The sequence below is a fragment of the Pundamilia nyererei genome, unplaced genomic scaffold (genome assembly GCF_000239375.1).
Source record: "Pundamilia nyererei isolate P.nyererei 1_Seehausen unplaced genomic scaffold, PunNye1.0 scaffold00084, whole genome shotgun sequence".
Lineage (NCBI taxonomy): Eukaryota > Metazoa > Chordata > Actinopteri > Cichliformes > Cichlidae > Pundamilia > Pundamilia nyererei.
In genome coordinates, this window is record NW_005187485.1 from 212,426 (window position 1) to 227,365 (window position 14,940).

At 45.0% G+C, this 14,940-nt stretch overlaps 1 protein-coding gene across 3 annotated transcripts in view; it reads right to left on the bottom strand.

The window, feature by feature from the left end:
• kirrel3l (kirre like nephrin family adhesion molecule 3, like) overlaps positions 1-14,727 on the bottom strand; it is a 31,635-nt gene extending 16,908 nt beyond the window's left edge. For all 3 annotated transcript variants that reach the window (XM_013912256.1, XM_005738402.1, XM_013912255.1), the window contains exon 1: positions 14,105-14,727. In XM_013912256.1, the coding sequence (XP_013767710.1) occupies positions 14,105-14,144 (40 nt within the window). In that variant the 5' untranslated portion in view covers positions 14,145-14,727. The remainder of the gene's footprint in view (positions 1-14,104) is intronic.
• Positions 14,728-14,940: the final 213 nt, after the last annotated feature.

Sequence of the window (14,940 nt, forward strand, 5' to 3'; positions counted from 1 at the left end):
ATCTATCAATAAATGACACATTAAAATCCATAAAACAACGAAGAGATAATGTGAAAATTGCCACGATATCTTGCTTTAAAAACATGCAGTGGAAATGAAAACAAAGGGATTCTCTGCACAGATTCGGTACTGGGACTCTGGCTCTAATGCTCTGGGGTATCAATTAATTTAGTCAAGGGATTTTCGGCCTGCTCTTCCTAATTGAGCCCAGTGGAAACCCCCTCGGCTCTTCGCGATAGGAAGTAGTGCGTTTCATAATTAATACTTTTTTTTCCCCTTTATTATTATTATTTTTTAATGAGGGTGGTAATGTTGTAAATGTGTGCATCTTATTACGGTAAAGGGGCCATCTACGCTATTGTTCACTTACGCAGTGTTTGCTGCTGGTGAGATAAATAAAAAAGACAACCTCATTGAGAAGCTGCAATGGCACACTGCAAGTCAAAGCCGCACTTTTGTGTGTGTTTGAATATAAAACACAGGCAGCTCAGTGAGAGTCTCATTAGTGTTGCTTAATATGTGTGCTTTTTAAAGCTTAGAGGTTAATGCCCGACTTGCCTCCATTTCAGTGGAGCTCTCTTTAATTTGATGCATAATTCTTTTTTGTCAGCAGCTGACAAGAGCCTCTTCAGAGAAAGCAGCTGAGCTCTGTAGTGAACTCTGCATCCAACAGGAACACAAAGGCACACAAACACTCCTAATTAAACCTGTTCACAATATTTCTCTGCGCTCCCCCTCTCGCGCTCACGCCACGTTGCGGAGCATATTTCTGAACGATCCTATCTTCCCATCTCTCTGTCCGGAGAACATAACTCTTAGCGATTAAACAAATTACCTCCTCTCCCGGGAGACCCGTGGATCCGGTGAAGAGAATAAGTGTGTGATTCACAATGCTGCCACCTCTCTGTTCTTACAAACAGCCTTCAAATTGCCGCGTATTAATCACTGTCTCAGGATAGTCCGCGACCAGAATTCCTACTCTTTTTTTTTCTTCTTCCTCATCCAGAGGAGATGAAAGTGCGAGTTTTAATTTAACATCAATTTTATATTCTGTTCATCAGATTGCCCGTTACTTGAAACATTCCTTTAAAATTCCTGATGACTAAGAGCTTCCAGAACACGAGAAAGTGAGAGGGTGGCCGGGGGGGGGGGGATGTTACCTGCCGACCTCAATACATTCTGCTTTGTGCTGAGGAAAAGAAGGGAAGGGGAAAACTAATTTCCTGAAACTCCATTTCTTAAGCGTTGATTAGTAAAAGGAGCATAATTAGAGTGAAATGTGAAGTCAGGGGTTTTTTTTTCAGATTGCACCACTTCCTCTAGAAAAATCAGGCCATGATTAATGAATAAATGATTAATGAGCGAACTAATTAATCAATTAATTATTAAGCAAGCACTCAGAACAAGAAATGGGTAGTATGACAGTGAACAGTGGATAAGAGATTTTGAGGCTGTGTGTTAGAGAGAGAGAGAAAAAGGATTTGGGATAATCTGCTTGTTTGTTCTGTCAGTTTGTTGGGTCTTCTGATAAAGAGGGGGATGATAATGAGGATGGAAGTGGAAGGGAGGAAATGCAAAGTTTAGAGCTTCATTTGAGCTTCCCGAGTCAGACAGCAATGCCTTGCATAGGAGCAGCGACCCCCTCCCCTCCTTCCTCCAAACTGCTACCTCTGCAAGTTTCCCCCGTGATCAGGTCTCTGGGTTACGGCGGTAAAGCCCTACACAAGTCAGATGTAGTGATGATGTTTGCACTGGGCATTGCCATGCGAGCCCTCCAATCATCACCTCTGAAAAAGATCACGGTATAGTTCCTGCCACTAACCAGTCATCTCTCCTCCCCTATCTTTAACTAGGACACCCCATCAATCTTTGATAATCTGCGGTGTGGGTCTCCCCAGTGTGACCAGGCTGATGAGACATCACAGCAGGGATTGATGTATGAAATGCCGCCTCCAAATGTAACTGTGATATACTGGACCGTTTCAAGTCTGGTTTGACCTTTTTTTCCTAGATATTAATCGCTGCGGTGAAAGAATATATGTGAGATATATCTCTCCCCCAGGAGCTCTGCACTCTTTATTCTTTGGCATGAGGTTTTCTCCTAGGTGGCTTTTTCATGTCTGCCCCCCCCAAAAAAAAGTTCCCAGAGCTGTTGCTACACACAACAGGATATGGGACACAAAATAATATTTTATAAGCAGTTTATTGTTTCTATTAAAATGCAGCATTACTCTAAAGCTGCATTTCTCCACCTTCCCCTGACACCCGGAAACACATCCTCAAAGCGAGAACATGAGAGAAGGATCTTTCATCCCTGCATATTTTTCTTGCCGTTTACTGCTGGCCTTATTAAGAGAGTTGTGAGTGACGGAGGCAGAGTGTGCCGGGGAGAGTCTCAGGGGGCTTTGATGGAGGCAAGCGATGGAGCTGTAGCAGGCTGAGGGCAAGATCATACTTACGTTTATCCGCTCAAAGTACTTTTTAAAGTTCTTTGTCTAGGTACCCCTTCTTCCCTAACAGTCCTTTTATTTCTGCGTTTGTTCTAGTCTATTGTTTTTCTCTAACGGCCGAGGTCTGCGCCAGTGCTGCATTCTGTCCTAATCATACCATGGCATTGCAGATTTCCTTAGAGTCAACTGGGTGTGAATGGGCCTTTGTCACAGTGGGTGGGTTGGCTCATTGACTGTGAAACCCGGACATATGGTGGCTGTGTGTTGGGATGTATCACAGCAGAGAATGCCATGGGTCAGGCTCTCGACCCTAGCCTGGCCTTTAACACCTTACCGGCTGCACCGAAGTCTGTGGTTTGATGAAGTTAAACACTTCATTGTGTGTTTTGTCTTGGGGTGTGTTTTCTTAGCTGCTTTTACTCGCCCTTAAGAATGCGCAGTTTGCAGTTGAGGCAGATGCGCTGTTATGTGACTGTTTTACCAAACATGTAACGCATGCCTGCTCTTGGGCTGCAGTGACACGCACCGCTCCTCAGCATAACACTTTGTAACACGCTGTTTGCATGGTAAAAGTAAAGCAAAGCTGGTATCTCTGGTGGCCAGGCTTCTGGAGAGAAATCTCCTTTTGTCACGGTGTGATGTGACTGTTAAGTGCCCGGCCTTTTCACGCATCCAACTGCACCTCAGAACTTTTCTAGACACTGATGATGATGCCGCATCCGAGGGACGCAACTGTCCCGTGAAGTTGAAGCATTATACGGTCCCGCCAGATCGATGGTGTAAAGTCTGTTTCATGGCCAGTTGAGCTGATGTGAGTATAGTGCGGTTAACAGTCAGAAGAACGCACAGCAGGCAAGCGGGTGTCTCGTCTCCTGCCTCCTGCAGGCTGCACCTAGTAAGCTAATCTGGAGTATCTCTTATGTTTGCAAGGTGCAACACTAATACCCAAATGTAATGCAAAGAAAAATCAGTTTAGCTTCTAACCATATCTGATTATGCTACAAATAAAAAGTTTTAGCTTTAAAACATGCCCCCTGAGCTCTCTCCTCCCTTTCATGCATTGTATCTATGGAAAACATTCTAGTTCTAGGTTCTGATAAACAAGTGAGGCGTTACAGGCTCTTAAGCCCATCGTGTGAGATGATCGATCATTGGACAGAGTGTGGAGATAACTCCCTCGGCTTGCCTGCTGGTTACCACTGATCCCATATCACCCTCACAGGATATGGTATGAATCACAGGAAGTTTAGATCAATCTATATAGATTGTGCCGTGTGATTACAAAAAAAAAAAAAATCCAATTTGGCTTATCCATCCAAATGCCTCAGTGTCTGCCTGTTTTTGCATTAATGTATGGGCGTGTCCCGCGTGTTAAATAATAGCTTTTTTACATTCTCCTTTTACTGATTTCTGATATTTGCTGAGACATCTCTACAATCTGTCCTACCTTCGCTTATTTACTTTGCTTAGTCCATCCTGCTCTTAAATCTCCCTTCTTGAGGGAGTCGTCTTTTAAATCTTAATTAAAACAGACTCCAAAGCCCCCCACCCTCCCAGGGGCTGAAAGCAGCTTAGAACAATCAAGAGGACGGATTAGAAGTGAGAAGAAAAGAAGAAGAGAGGAGATGCAAGAGAGAGAGATGGGGGGGAGGCTGGATGGGGTTTCAACAGAAATGGAGCGTCAGAGAACAATATTGAGGGGAACGAGAATAATGACCTCTTCCCTTCACTCCCCCTGATTCTCATTCCTTCCCCTCCTTTTAGCTTCATCTCTCCCTCTCTCGCAGGGCTCTGGAGTCTTGGCCTCACCTATTGACATTCAGCTTCTCGGCAGATTAAGCAGCGAATGGAGCCTCTGGAAAGGGTAAACACAGTGGAGGAACAATGACCAACAGGCGGCAACCTTATTGGATTCTAATTAACTGCCAGGAGAGATGGCCAGGGGCATGTTAAGTGCTGTGGGACACAAGTTAGAGACCCAAACCTCAAGTTCCACAACTCACATCACCTACTCTCCACTAAATTCTTGTAGATTGTTTCTGTCTTTCCCTTTATCGTTCCCGGTATCGCTGTCTCCTTTTTAGTATTCTCCTATCTTTGAATCTATTTGCCCACTCTTTCACATATGGCCCATGAGAATGGCAAACAGAGGCATTTAAAAGCACTCCTTGGAGAGCTATTTGCCATCCTTCTTTTCCTGGGCTACCTCTTCCTCTCTGCTCCCCATCCTCACCCCCCCCCCCCCCTTTTTTTAACACAGTGGAACGAGGCCCAGCTCCCTGAGGTAGCTGTTTGAGCGATAAGGTTAAAACGTGAAAAAAAAGGTGAAAAATTGTGAGAGATTATTTGATATCAAACAGATTGAATTATCTGGAGTGAAAAAGAGGGATGAAGAGATGAAGGAGAGCTAAATCATATTTCTGCATCGCCCTCAGGAGGAGCACTACCAGAGGGAGAGAGGGCGCTAAATGGGAATGAGCAAATAGCCTATCCTCAATGGTCAGAAGTCTGAAAATATAACCACTTTTCTTTTTTTTTATATACTCTCTTACCCCAGTGAACCAGCGCGTTAATTTGAGTGTGAGTCCAGGCAGGTCTCTCTATATGTGTGAACTTTCTCACTGGTGCAGTGGGTCCTCGGTCTTTTGAGTGGTCTCCTGATTAGGCCAGCTCACAATGGTGATGTGTCCTCCAGGGGCCCCCTGTCTGGAGCCACAGGCACTAATTAGACCGGTATCATTAATGAGTTAGTGTGAAAGAAGGTTCAGCCCACCTTGAGTTAACACTGAAGTGGGCAAAAGAAAAAAAATCCAGCGCCCCACAGGAGACAGGCTATCGTCACCTCAGCGAACATATAAAGCAATTTGTTAATTGGTGTGAAAATCCGCACAAACTTTGAAGCCATACATGTGCAAACGCATGCACACACTCTCACACCTTAATGTGAATACACATACTGATGTTCAGGGTACTCCATGAAGGCATTGCTTGTTAACATGCTACCTGGGATCAAAGAGGCAACAGCTGGAAGGAGAGAAGTTTGGAAGAGCCATTATTTGTTGAGGAAAAAAATTGCAGCCCAGTGTTGTGTTTGTCCTTCGGCAAACCTGGCAGAAAAAGAGGTTTCCACCATTTCACAAAAACGAAGGGATATTTCTTTTTCTTTCTCACCATCATGTGAGGGACTCTTTGAAATACTCAGAGTACTTTTTTTTTTTTTTTAAATCAAAGCTGGGAGGAAATGAATCACAGCTTCACTTGTGATCTAAGCCTGGAGATATAAAAGGGATCCACATGACTACTGTCCATTTCCACACCATTACAGCAACAGTCATGGCTGTAATAGGTTGAATTGGGCCATTGATTTCTCTCATGCACCCTCTCTTTCACCCACAAAACTAGTCTCTGCCAGTTCCGAGATACACCCATTTCTTTTTTAACTAAACATCACATGCTCAAAGACGGCTCACACACACACAGACACAGACACACAAAAAACAGAAAAACACCACCAAATCTAAGCCACAAAGGGGCACAGACACACTCAGTCGCACACAAACACACACGGCCAATACAATATGTCCCAGCTTGAGTTCCTGGGGAGTTAAACAAAAGAACTGAGTTTAAATTGGCTTTTAAAGAACTCCCCCAGAACAATCATGGAGTTGACTTGAGCCACTATAGAGTGTCAGAGGACTGCTTTAGAGAAAGAAGGGTAGTTAGGCTGAGGTCTATAGTGGAGTGAGTGGCTAATCTATAGTGTGACGACGCAAGAGCTTCTCTTGACCGGCTTCAATAGCCCTCCAATCAGGCCTGACTGCCCCTCAATCTTCGCTTAGTTTTTTTTAACTTGCCTGTGATTGTGCGGCTTCATTAAGGGCCTATTTATCTTTCCCTGTACTACAGTCCTAAAAGGCTACATGACATGTTCAGCACACCCATGCACCGCCTACACAAGGACCTGGCAGATGCACGACTCCATTAGCACACAAAGAGAATCTAACATAGCGAAATCTGCTGGAATCACAGTCCAGTCAGCTGAAAAAATTGCTACTTTTATTTTTCTTCCTAAACTGTGATAGTTTTAACAAAATTTTAACTTCTCTGTCCTCTGAAGCCGGCAGCCTCCATCTGCTAATCAGTGTTCCTCCTGCTTGATCGCTTCGTGAAAAAAAGAACAGAAAAAAGTCTCTTAAAAACAATCGTTCAGGTGATGAAGTAGCCTGCAAGGCGTTCGGTGTGTGGCTGTGCTGCAGCGTAATGCTGCCTGAACAAAATAGCAGACCAGGTGAACCCATGACCCCACAGAGACAGAGACCCTCCCAAACAAGCCACAACAAACAGCCTTCTGTAGCCACTCTCTGCCTTTGATCTGAAGAATCTGAGATGAGATCTGTTTCCTCTTCCCTCTCTTCTCTTGTGCCCTTTCTCTCTTTTCCTTTACAACACCTCCTTATACTTTTCCCTCCCCTCCCCGCTGAGCAGGTGTATTAAATGAGGTGACTATTCCGGCAGCACTGGGCCGCACCTCAAAGTGCAGTCTGTGAAGAGGGCTTTTCTCTCCCTCCCCCCCTCTTATCTTTCATCCCTTCTATATGCCCATCTCCTTTACTCTCCCTTTTCCTTTCCCTTTATCCCTCTCCATCCCCTTTACTGCGTTTAACATGTTCTCTCGTACTCTTGAATTTGAAATGGAGAGCGCCAGGCCTCTCATCTATTCGGATCTATCTACACCTCCCTGTCTATCTCCGTCTGCGAATATCTCGGCCTATTGTCTGTTTAGCTATATGTCTAATTATGCTGTCTCACTTATGCAATTAGTGCAAAAATAAATGGCTGCCATAGCTTTGTGTCTCCCCTTCACCCCTCCCATTGCAGGCTCTGAGAAAACAAATTATAGAGAACAATAGGTACAAATGGCTTCTGCACCAAACCACATGATGGATGCAGCCTGGGTTCCCTGCATCTCATCCCTTCCTTTTTTCCTCTTCCTCAATCACTCCCTTTACTCTCCCTCCCTTCTCCATTATCTTCGGCTCTATATGTCTCTGTTTGGATACAGGGGAGGACTTGAGCACTCTTTCGCCCAACTACCCGATCACTGTATGGCTGTATCATCCGTCTTCCCTTCTTGGCAATGACACTATATTCACACTGACATCATATTAAGCAGGCTCCCTTTTTTCCCCTATACCTTTCTTTCTCTCCCTCTTGCCTTGTCTCTTTCCCTTCCCCTGCTGTTGTCTCCGCAAGAACTCTCTTCTCCTCTATCCCCAAGAGCATTCTGTACACCATGACTGCAAAGCAAACGCTTGGGACTCTAAAGCAAACAGCAAGCATCCTGTGCCATAGCCCCATCTGTGGATAGTCTGAGCAGGGAACAATCAGTCCCTCTCCTCCTCCTCCTCTGCTTCGTTCTCTTTCCAGCCCCCTGGGATCTGCACAGCACTAGGATGCCTCAGTCAGACGGGTGCAATGTGCTGGAACAATGGTTGGGCTGCTTCCTCCAGGAGGGGTGTTAGGTTTACCTCAGCCAGCTTGGGAAGCACTTAGCCATGTGTTCTTGCCCTCCTCGCTGATGCTGCTTCGCAGGAATGTGGCAGAAAAGCTTCTTTCCAGCATACGCCTCCCTTACTTCTCTCTCGCACACCTGCTTCCCCCCACCCAGCCCACCTCCAGCGCTCTCTCTCACACACACACACACACACACACACACACACACACACACACACACACACAAACACAGGTATGCACACAATCACTTTCTTTGCATTCAAGTGTACACTTGAGATCTAATGTTTAGCCTGAGGTGCTATTAATCCCCCTCGGACTTGCAGTCAGTTACAACTTTTCTTTTTTTGTTTTTTCACCTCTGCCATGCTCAAAGAAAAACAGCAGGTTTGGTTTCCACTGAAACAAGCATATCCATTACCTGAAATTCTAGGCTCCTGGCAGTAAATCCCTTTGACCCCCTCTGCCTCCCTCCTCTCCCTTTCTCTTCCTCCCCCTATTCTCATGCTGAGCCCATTGTTGTTTTTGCATCAGCTTTCTTACGCCAAAAGCAGACTTCAGGAGAGAGAAAGGGAGAGACACACCCCTCAACCAGTTAACTGCCACCCACCTCTACCAAACACCCTCCCTCCCACCCACCCACACACACACTTCGCTGCTACTCACGTCTCAACACAGCTCGATAACATTAACATGTTTTGCCATTGAGGGAGCTGCAGTTAAAGGCTTGATCAATACGCTTTGACTGACATCCCTCAGTTGATAGCAAATTGGTTGCCTTCTCTCGCAGACCTCCCAGCGAGAGTTTCTCAGTCCTGTCTGAAATTCTCTGCAGAAGAAATGTAAATAAAAGACATGGCTACACTTTCTCCAATCCTTCACACAGTCTCTTCCAACAATAGGAAGAACAACAGCAGCAGCAGCAGCAGCACAGGACAATCATTGTGCAGAGGAAGACGAGGGCAAGCCACAACCAACCCACTATTTTGGTTAATGGTTGAGTCACCAACACAATATTAGCCACGGCGTTCCAGGCAGTTTCAACTGACAGGGTGGAGAGATGAAAATGAGAATAAGGAGTGAGCGTGGACTTCTTCAAGGAACAAGTAGTTGGAATATTTATTCCCACAAGGGTACACACTCTTTCCATATCTAATAAAATGAGCAGCAGGCAGACAGTTTCTTGTTTCCTTGAATGTGTTTTTCACCCGTAGCTGGTTAAGGAGGTGACATGTCCTGAGAGCTGGAGCATCATTAATTAGACAGTTGGACTTTGACTAATCGCTCCAGAAAGAGCACACAGCCCTGAAGATGCCAAACACTCATCTCGGCTCATCATCCACAGCCCCAGCGTGCGCCCTTGACCTCTGTGGGTGCGCGAGTGTGTTCAGGGTGTTGCTTCCGTGAGATCCTTGTGATTCATTTCTGGATGATGTGCACACGCCATAGAAGCCCTAGTGCACTCTGCTGAATATTTCATATCTCCTTCTAATCAAGTGCCACTGCCAATCATAGTTTATGCAAAGAGAGTAAAAATAGAAGTAAAATAAATCTGCATCTAGTGCTAAATAAATGTTGTCTGATGGGATTCCCAACTGAACTTTTTTCTTTTTCCTGAAACTCTTCCCAGCTGCCAGAATTCTACTCCAATAAAGCTATCTTTAATACAAGGTTAAGGAAAGCGGCTGGTGAAGATAACACAGGAACAGATATTGCTGCAACGCAGAAGATAAATTTCAATTTGCTGTTGGTTTCTGCGTCTCGGCAGGAGATATGAAATTCTTGTCTTGCAGGGCAAGAATTGATTGGAAAATAAAAATGAATGTGTGGTCTAGTGCATCTGTTGTATGTTGGTTTCTGGGCTTAAGGTCTTTTGAAATGGCGATATATCTCTGCAAAAGGAAGTGACACTTGCATTTTTAGGGAGGAGATAAATGCAATACAAGTCTTTCCTAAAATAGCTGCTACTGTATAAATTCAACTCTTTCCCTTGGGGGCCTGTTCTAATGACATGCACAGAATTAATCCCACTTTCTTCCTCTCTCTATTCTTTCCATTACTGTGTTTGTACAGAAGAATGAAAGAGTCAACAAATTTGTGCCGTCCCCCGCCCGTGTGTATGCTCACAACACAGCCCCGAAGAGTCACAACTGGGGAAGAAGACTCTAGGAAAATGGCAGGAAGCTCCCATTGTCCTGTTCCCTGTCATATCCTTTCCGGCTCCTCAAACCACCTCAGAGGAAGACACGCTGAGGATGTGCAGAGACAGACACAAGGAGAGAGTGAAGACAAAAGGAGGATGGGTGGGACGAGGTAAAAATAATAACAAAGAAGCCAAATGTCATCAACAGTTTGCTACCTGGCTACTTGAGCTTCCTGTGTTGAGCCATACCAGTGCGCACATCCACTTAAGTTGCTAACAGCTGATAACAAAGCCTCGGGACACACTGCCAAGTTCTTTATCTGTGTTTACCCACATGGCAAAGCTGATTAGAGATGAGCAACATTATGAAGCCCCATTGTTTCCTTTCTCATTCCAGTTTCTCCTTCCGTAAAAATGCTGCAAGTGCGTGTGCAGGAAGGGGAGCTCAGAGGATATGAAGAAGAGCAGAAAGACAATGCCTCGTGTGCATGACGGGTCTTCAGGATGAAAGGAAATAACAGGTCTTTCTTGCAGATTTTGGACATTCATTACTGCCGGCTCGGGTGTGCCTGTGCGTGTGTGTGTTTGCATGACCACATCATTTGTAAAAAAGAAAAACTGGATGCCTTGCTCTAAAACTATTCATCCAGTCCAGTCACCTACAGTAATCTTGACAAAACTCTTAAAATGCACATGTTGGGATAAAGTTTAAAATATAAAAAAAGCATATGTGAATCTTTCGTTCTGTGTTTAGTTTCTAGAAATTTCAGATACAGCGTTAAAAACGAGCAACACGGACTGAACATCGAGTTGACCACATGTTATCTATCTTTGCCCTGACTTTGTCTCACAAATTTTGCAAGGCACTTCTGTTCAAGAGTCAGCTGCATTCAGATTCTGCTGTGTCTGCACTTGGTGAACCTCATATCTTATACTCCTCCCTGGCTGGCTACAGTTCTTACCCCCAAACTTTCTGGCACTTAGACTCTCTTACTGTATCTCCAATCGTTTTTATCACAGAGGAAAAGAAAAGAAAGGCGCATGATACAAGGAGAGGAGGTAAAACGGAGGCAGAAAGAGAGCGCATTGGTTTGTTTGTGTGTGTGTTTGTGCGACAGAGACAAGACTAACAAGACAGGGAAAGGTTAACAATGCTCAGCGGTCTTCTTCTGTGTTTACCCGCTGCTTGTCCGCTTAATCATCAAGACACTGGTGACACATCCAAGTCTTACCCCTCCTTTAAGACTCTCCTTCCATCTTCCACCCCCAACTTTGTCTTCAGTCTGACTCCCCTCCGAAAGAATTCAAAGAGCAGCAAAACAGCAGTTCATAAAATATGCGCAGCTCCCTAAAACAAAACCTCCCAGGCCATGTTGTCACTGCATCCTCAAGCATCGTTGTACTCTATATTTTAAAGACAAATCTGGTAATGGGAAAACCCAGGCTGGTAATGCGGGGAGGAGTGAGCTGGGGCTGCATTTATCACTTTCTCTGCTCGAGTTTATTTCTATGTTTGTGTCTGTATGAGGTATGAATGCGAACAGGCTTTCAACCGTCGGTGAAAGTCTCCCATCTGCCTGCGGCCCATTAAGCAGATACGCTCTCCTGTCCCCGTGTTCCACAGTCACACATTCTGCGACCGGGCAAAAAGTAAAAGAAAAATAAAAAAAAATGCTGTGAGAAGAAGCAAGGTGGAAAATTTTCACACTGCCACACTATAGTGAAACATGAGTGGCGACACGACTTAAGAGGAATGGAGAGAAACTTGTAATCTTAGCTCACAGCCTTTGAACTTGGCCCGATGAGACGCAAGCGACCCAAAGCAAAAGGTTCCAAAGAAGAGCTCACTGAAGATTACTCGGAATACTGATTCAGTGTGGAATCCAATTCCTGTGGGAGCCCAGGGGACTATCCGGGAAAGTAAATTATCTGTGTTGTAGTACAGACTACATACTTACAAAATGTATGCAATATGCCATACATAAATTTCAAAGTGAGGCCATGTGTTGGAGCCAAATTTGGATACCACAAAATACATTTATGAGTGCAAAGAATTTTGAGCATCTGTGACTCTTTATAAGACTGACACAATAAATGAGGTCTAGGGTCTCTTAGGTTCTAATTAGGGCAGCTGTTACCATTTTCATTATTTGTGTGCTTGAGTGTGAAAGGGGGGAGAGTGAGTGTGTGCGTGTTGGGGTCCGGAAAATATGCCACTGTCTGGCTACTGCTCCTTCTCATCCAGCTGTTGCTAGTCTATCAGGGAGTGGAGGTTTACTCGTTTCACATTCCTCCCCGGAGCCTTGAATGATGACAAAACCACGCTGAAGGTAAAGATGTATGCACAACACATGGCCATTGGGCATGCTTGGGCTTTTGGTGAAAGTCTGTCTGAGGTGAAAATACAATAAAGCCTAAAGGATTTCAATTTCATTATGCTATCTTTTCTGCCTCCCCACGATCCTCTTCCTCCACTCACCCTGGAAAACATCTGTGTTTAGTGCCAGGTTGTTGTCTATTCTCTTGCATTCAAATTTAATTATTATTTTTCCTCATCCCAAAGTGTTAATACCGCGCTCTAGTTTATCGACGCTGAAAAATGCTGATAAGTCAACAGTTGCTCAGTGTTAATTGCCGAAAGCGTCTTTTCTACAACAAGAGCAGCACAAAACGAGTCAAATAAATTGTAGCAGCTGTTCAGATAGCCTGCTTGCTTTTTTTTTGTTTGTTTTTGTTTCGTAATAATTGCATTTAAGCCTAAAAACACATCTGTTTTCGGCATCGTTCTGTTAATTCTATTACAGGATAACTAATAATAAGTTACAACGCTGAAGTGTGGAGGGAAAACAAAAGCTGACAAGTCGCATTTTCAAAACAAGACGTGCATCAAAACATTCTTTCTCCTCACAATTCCTTCAAAATTAAAGCATTTTGAAATCTCGATACTGGAAGGTCTGGGGCACAATGAGCAGACTTTGTTATAATCACTCATAAACTCTGTTCTGCCAATAAAAAAGCAACAGGGGTGGTGGTGGTGTTTGTGTAGGAGAGAGAGGGTGGGGGGGAAACAGGTGCATTATGTCTGCCCGTCTCAAGAAAAACAAATGCACTCCCTCTCTAGTTTGTGTCTCCCTCATTCTCTGCCCCTTTGCTTTCTCGCTGCCTCCCCCTCTTCCCCGCTCTCACTCTTACCATCTCAAATGCGTGTCCTCGGGAGACCGTGCAGTCCCCGTTGGAAGATACACCGTGTCCGTTTTTGCCCGTTTACGCACCACATGAAAGGAAAAGAAACTTTAGACGCAATCCTGTCAGCTCAGCAGAAACCCCCTCTGGCTTTTGTGTTTTTCCCATTCTTTTTCTTTTTGTTTAAGGGAATGCAGCGTGTGCAACACCGGCCAACTTCAGGGCAAAAAAAAAGATGCAGGGAGCTGCAATGAGCTGTCTCATACCCAGCTTTAATTGTTCTGTTATCACCTGCTTAAATGCGCATTCTTGACGAGCCTCGTTAAAAAAAAACAACAACAAAAAAGCATCTTATTTAAAAGACACTCGCGTGTGGAGAAACACTGCGGTCAGGCGCAACCGGTCCCCAGATTTAAGAAATCAAATAAGTGAAAGTTTCCGTCTGTGCACCCTCGTACAATGATTCGGAGCCTTTCCATTCAAAACAAGAAAGCTCACTTCGCTCAGGCTTCCGATGTTTGAATAAGATCAGGGGGGCAAAAATCACTGCAAATCTCACTTACGCAGTGCCATTTCTCATCAAGGACTGCTCGCAGACAGAGAAACCTCCTGATGTAATCACTCTTTCAGAACTAATTAAACATTTACCGGCAATTAACAGCAGTGAAATGTAGCATTGCAGCAGATCAGATGCCCACACTACTACAGCAGCGCACTGAATGGCTTGACGCAGCGCGCCAGCACGGAGCGCGGTCCATCCTTCCCCGTTAATAAGGACCCGGGTGGTTAAATGATAGCAAACAAAAGAGTATCTTACCTGTGACCATCACGCAAAAGATGAGGTATAACGAAGACATTTTAGTTGCTCTTGCCGCTGATTGTATTCTATGGAAAGAGTCTCGCTCCGTCTATGCGACTGAGCTGGTTATGGTCCACCGCGGCACCGGGCTCGGGATCACCGGAGATTCGTCTACAATAGCATCCAGTTTAAAGAAACGACTCAGAATGGTCCGAGCAGTCAGTAAACTCGCAGTTAGCAATACATCTCCACAGTTGGTAACTTTCCCCTCTGCATCAGCTTCTTTCCCAGTCTCCGTTCCTTGCCACTGTGGCACAGCTCTCGCCTCACTGTGCTCTCCAGCAGTCCATTAGAGAATCGGGCGTTTCAATCAGAAGGTTCATCCAGAGTCCACTTTGTAACCTGCTTCAACATGCTGCGCGAAAAAAAAGCGATCACTCCTCCTCGACAGTGCGCAGTGATAACCTCGGTGAAGTTACCTCTCGCCCCTCCGCTGGAGTCTCTCACTCTGTTCCCTCTATAACACACTCACTCCCGCTTCTCTCCCTCTCTCTCATACACACTCTTCCCCGATCGGTCTCCTCGGTTTACTCTCCCTCCTGCCAATTGGAAATGCGCACTGACAGTCATCTGGTGGTGGTACTGGGTAGCCAAATCTGGCAGAAGCTGAGCCTGAGGAGCCCCTTCTTCCTCAGATGCTTGCCGGGGGGGGGGACCCCGCCCCTAAGGGACTGTGATTGGCTGAGGAGGGCATTTAAAAAACTTATTCACAGTTAAATGACTGCTCTAACAGCTTTGGGTGAAAAAACGCTTGAATAATATGAATCCACAGAATAGGATGCTGGAAAAGCAAT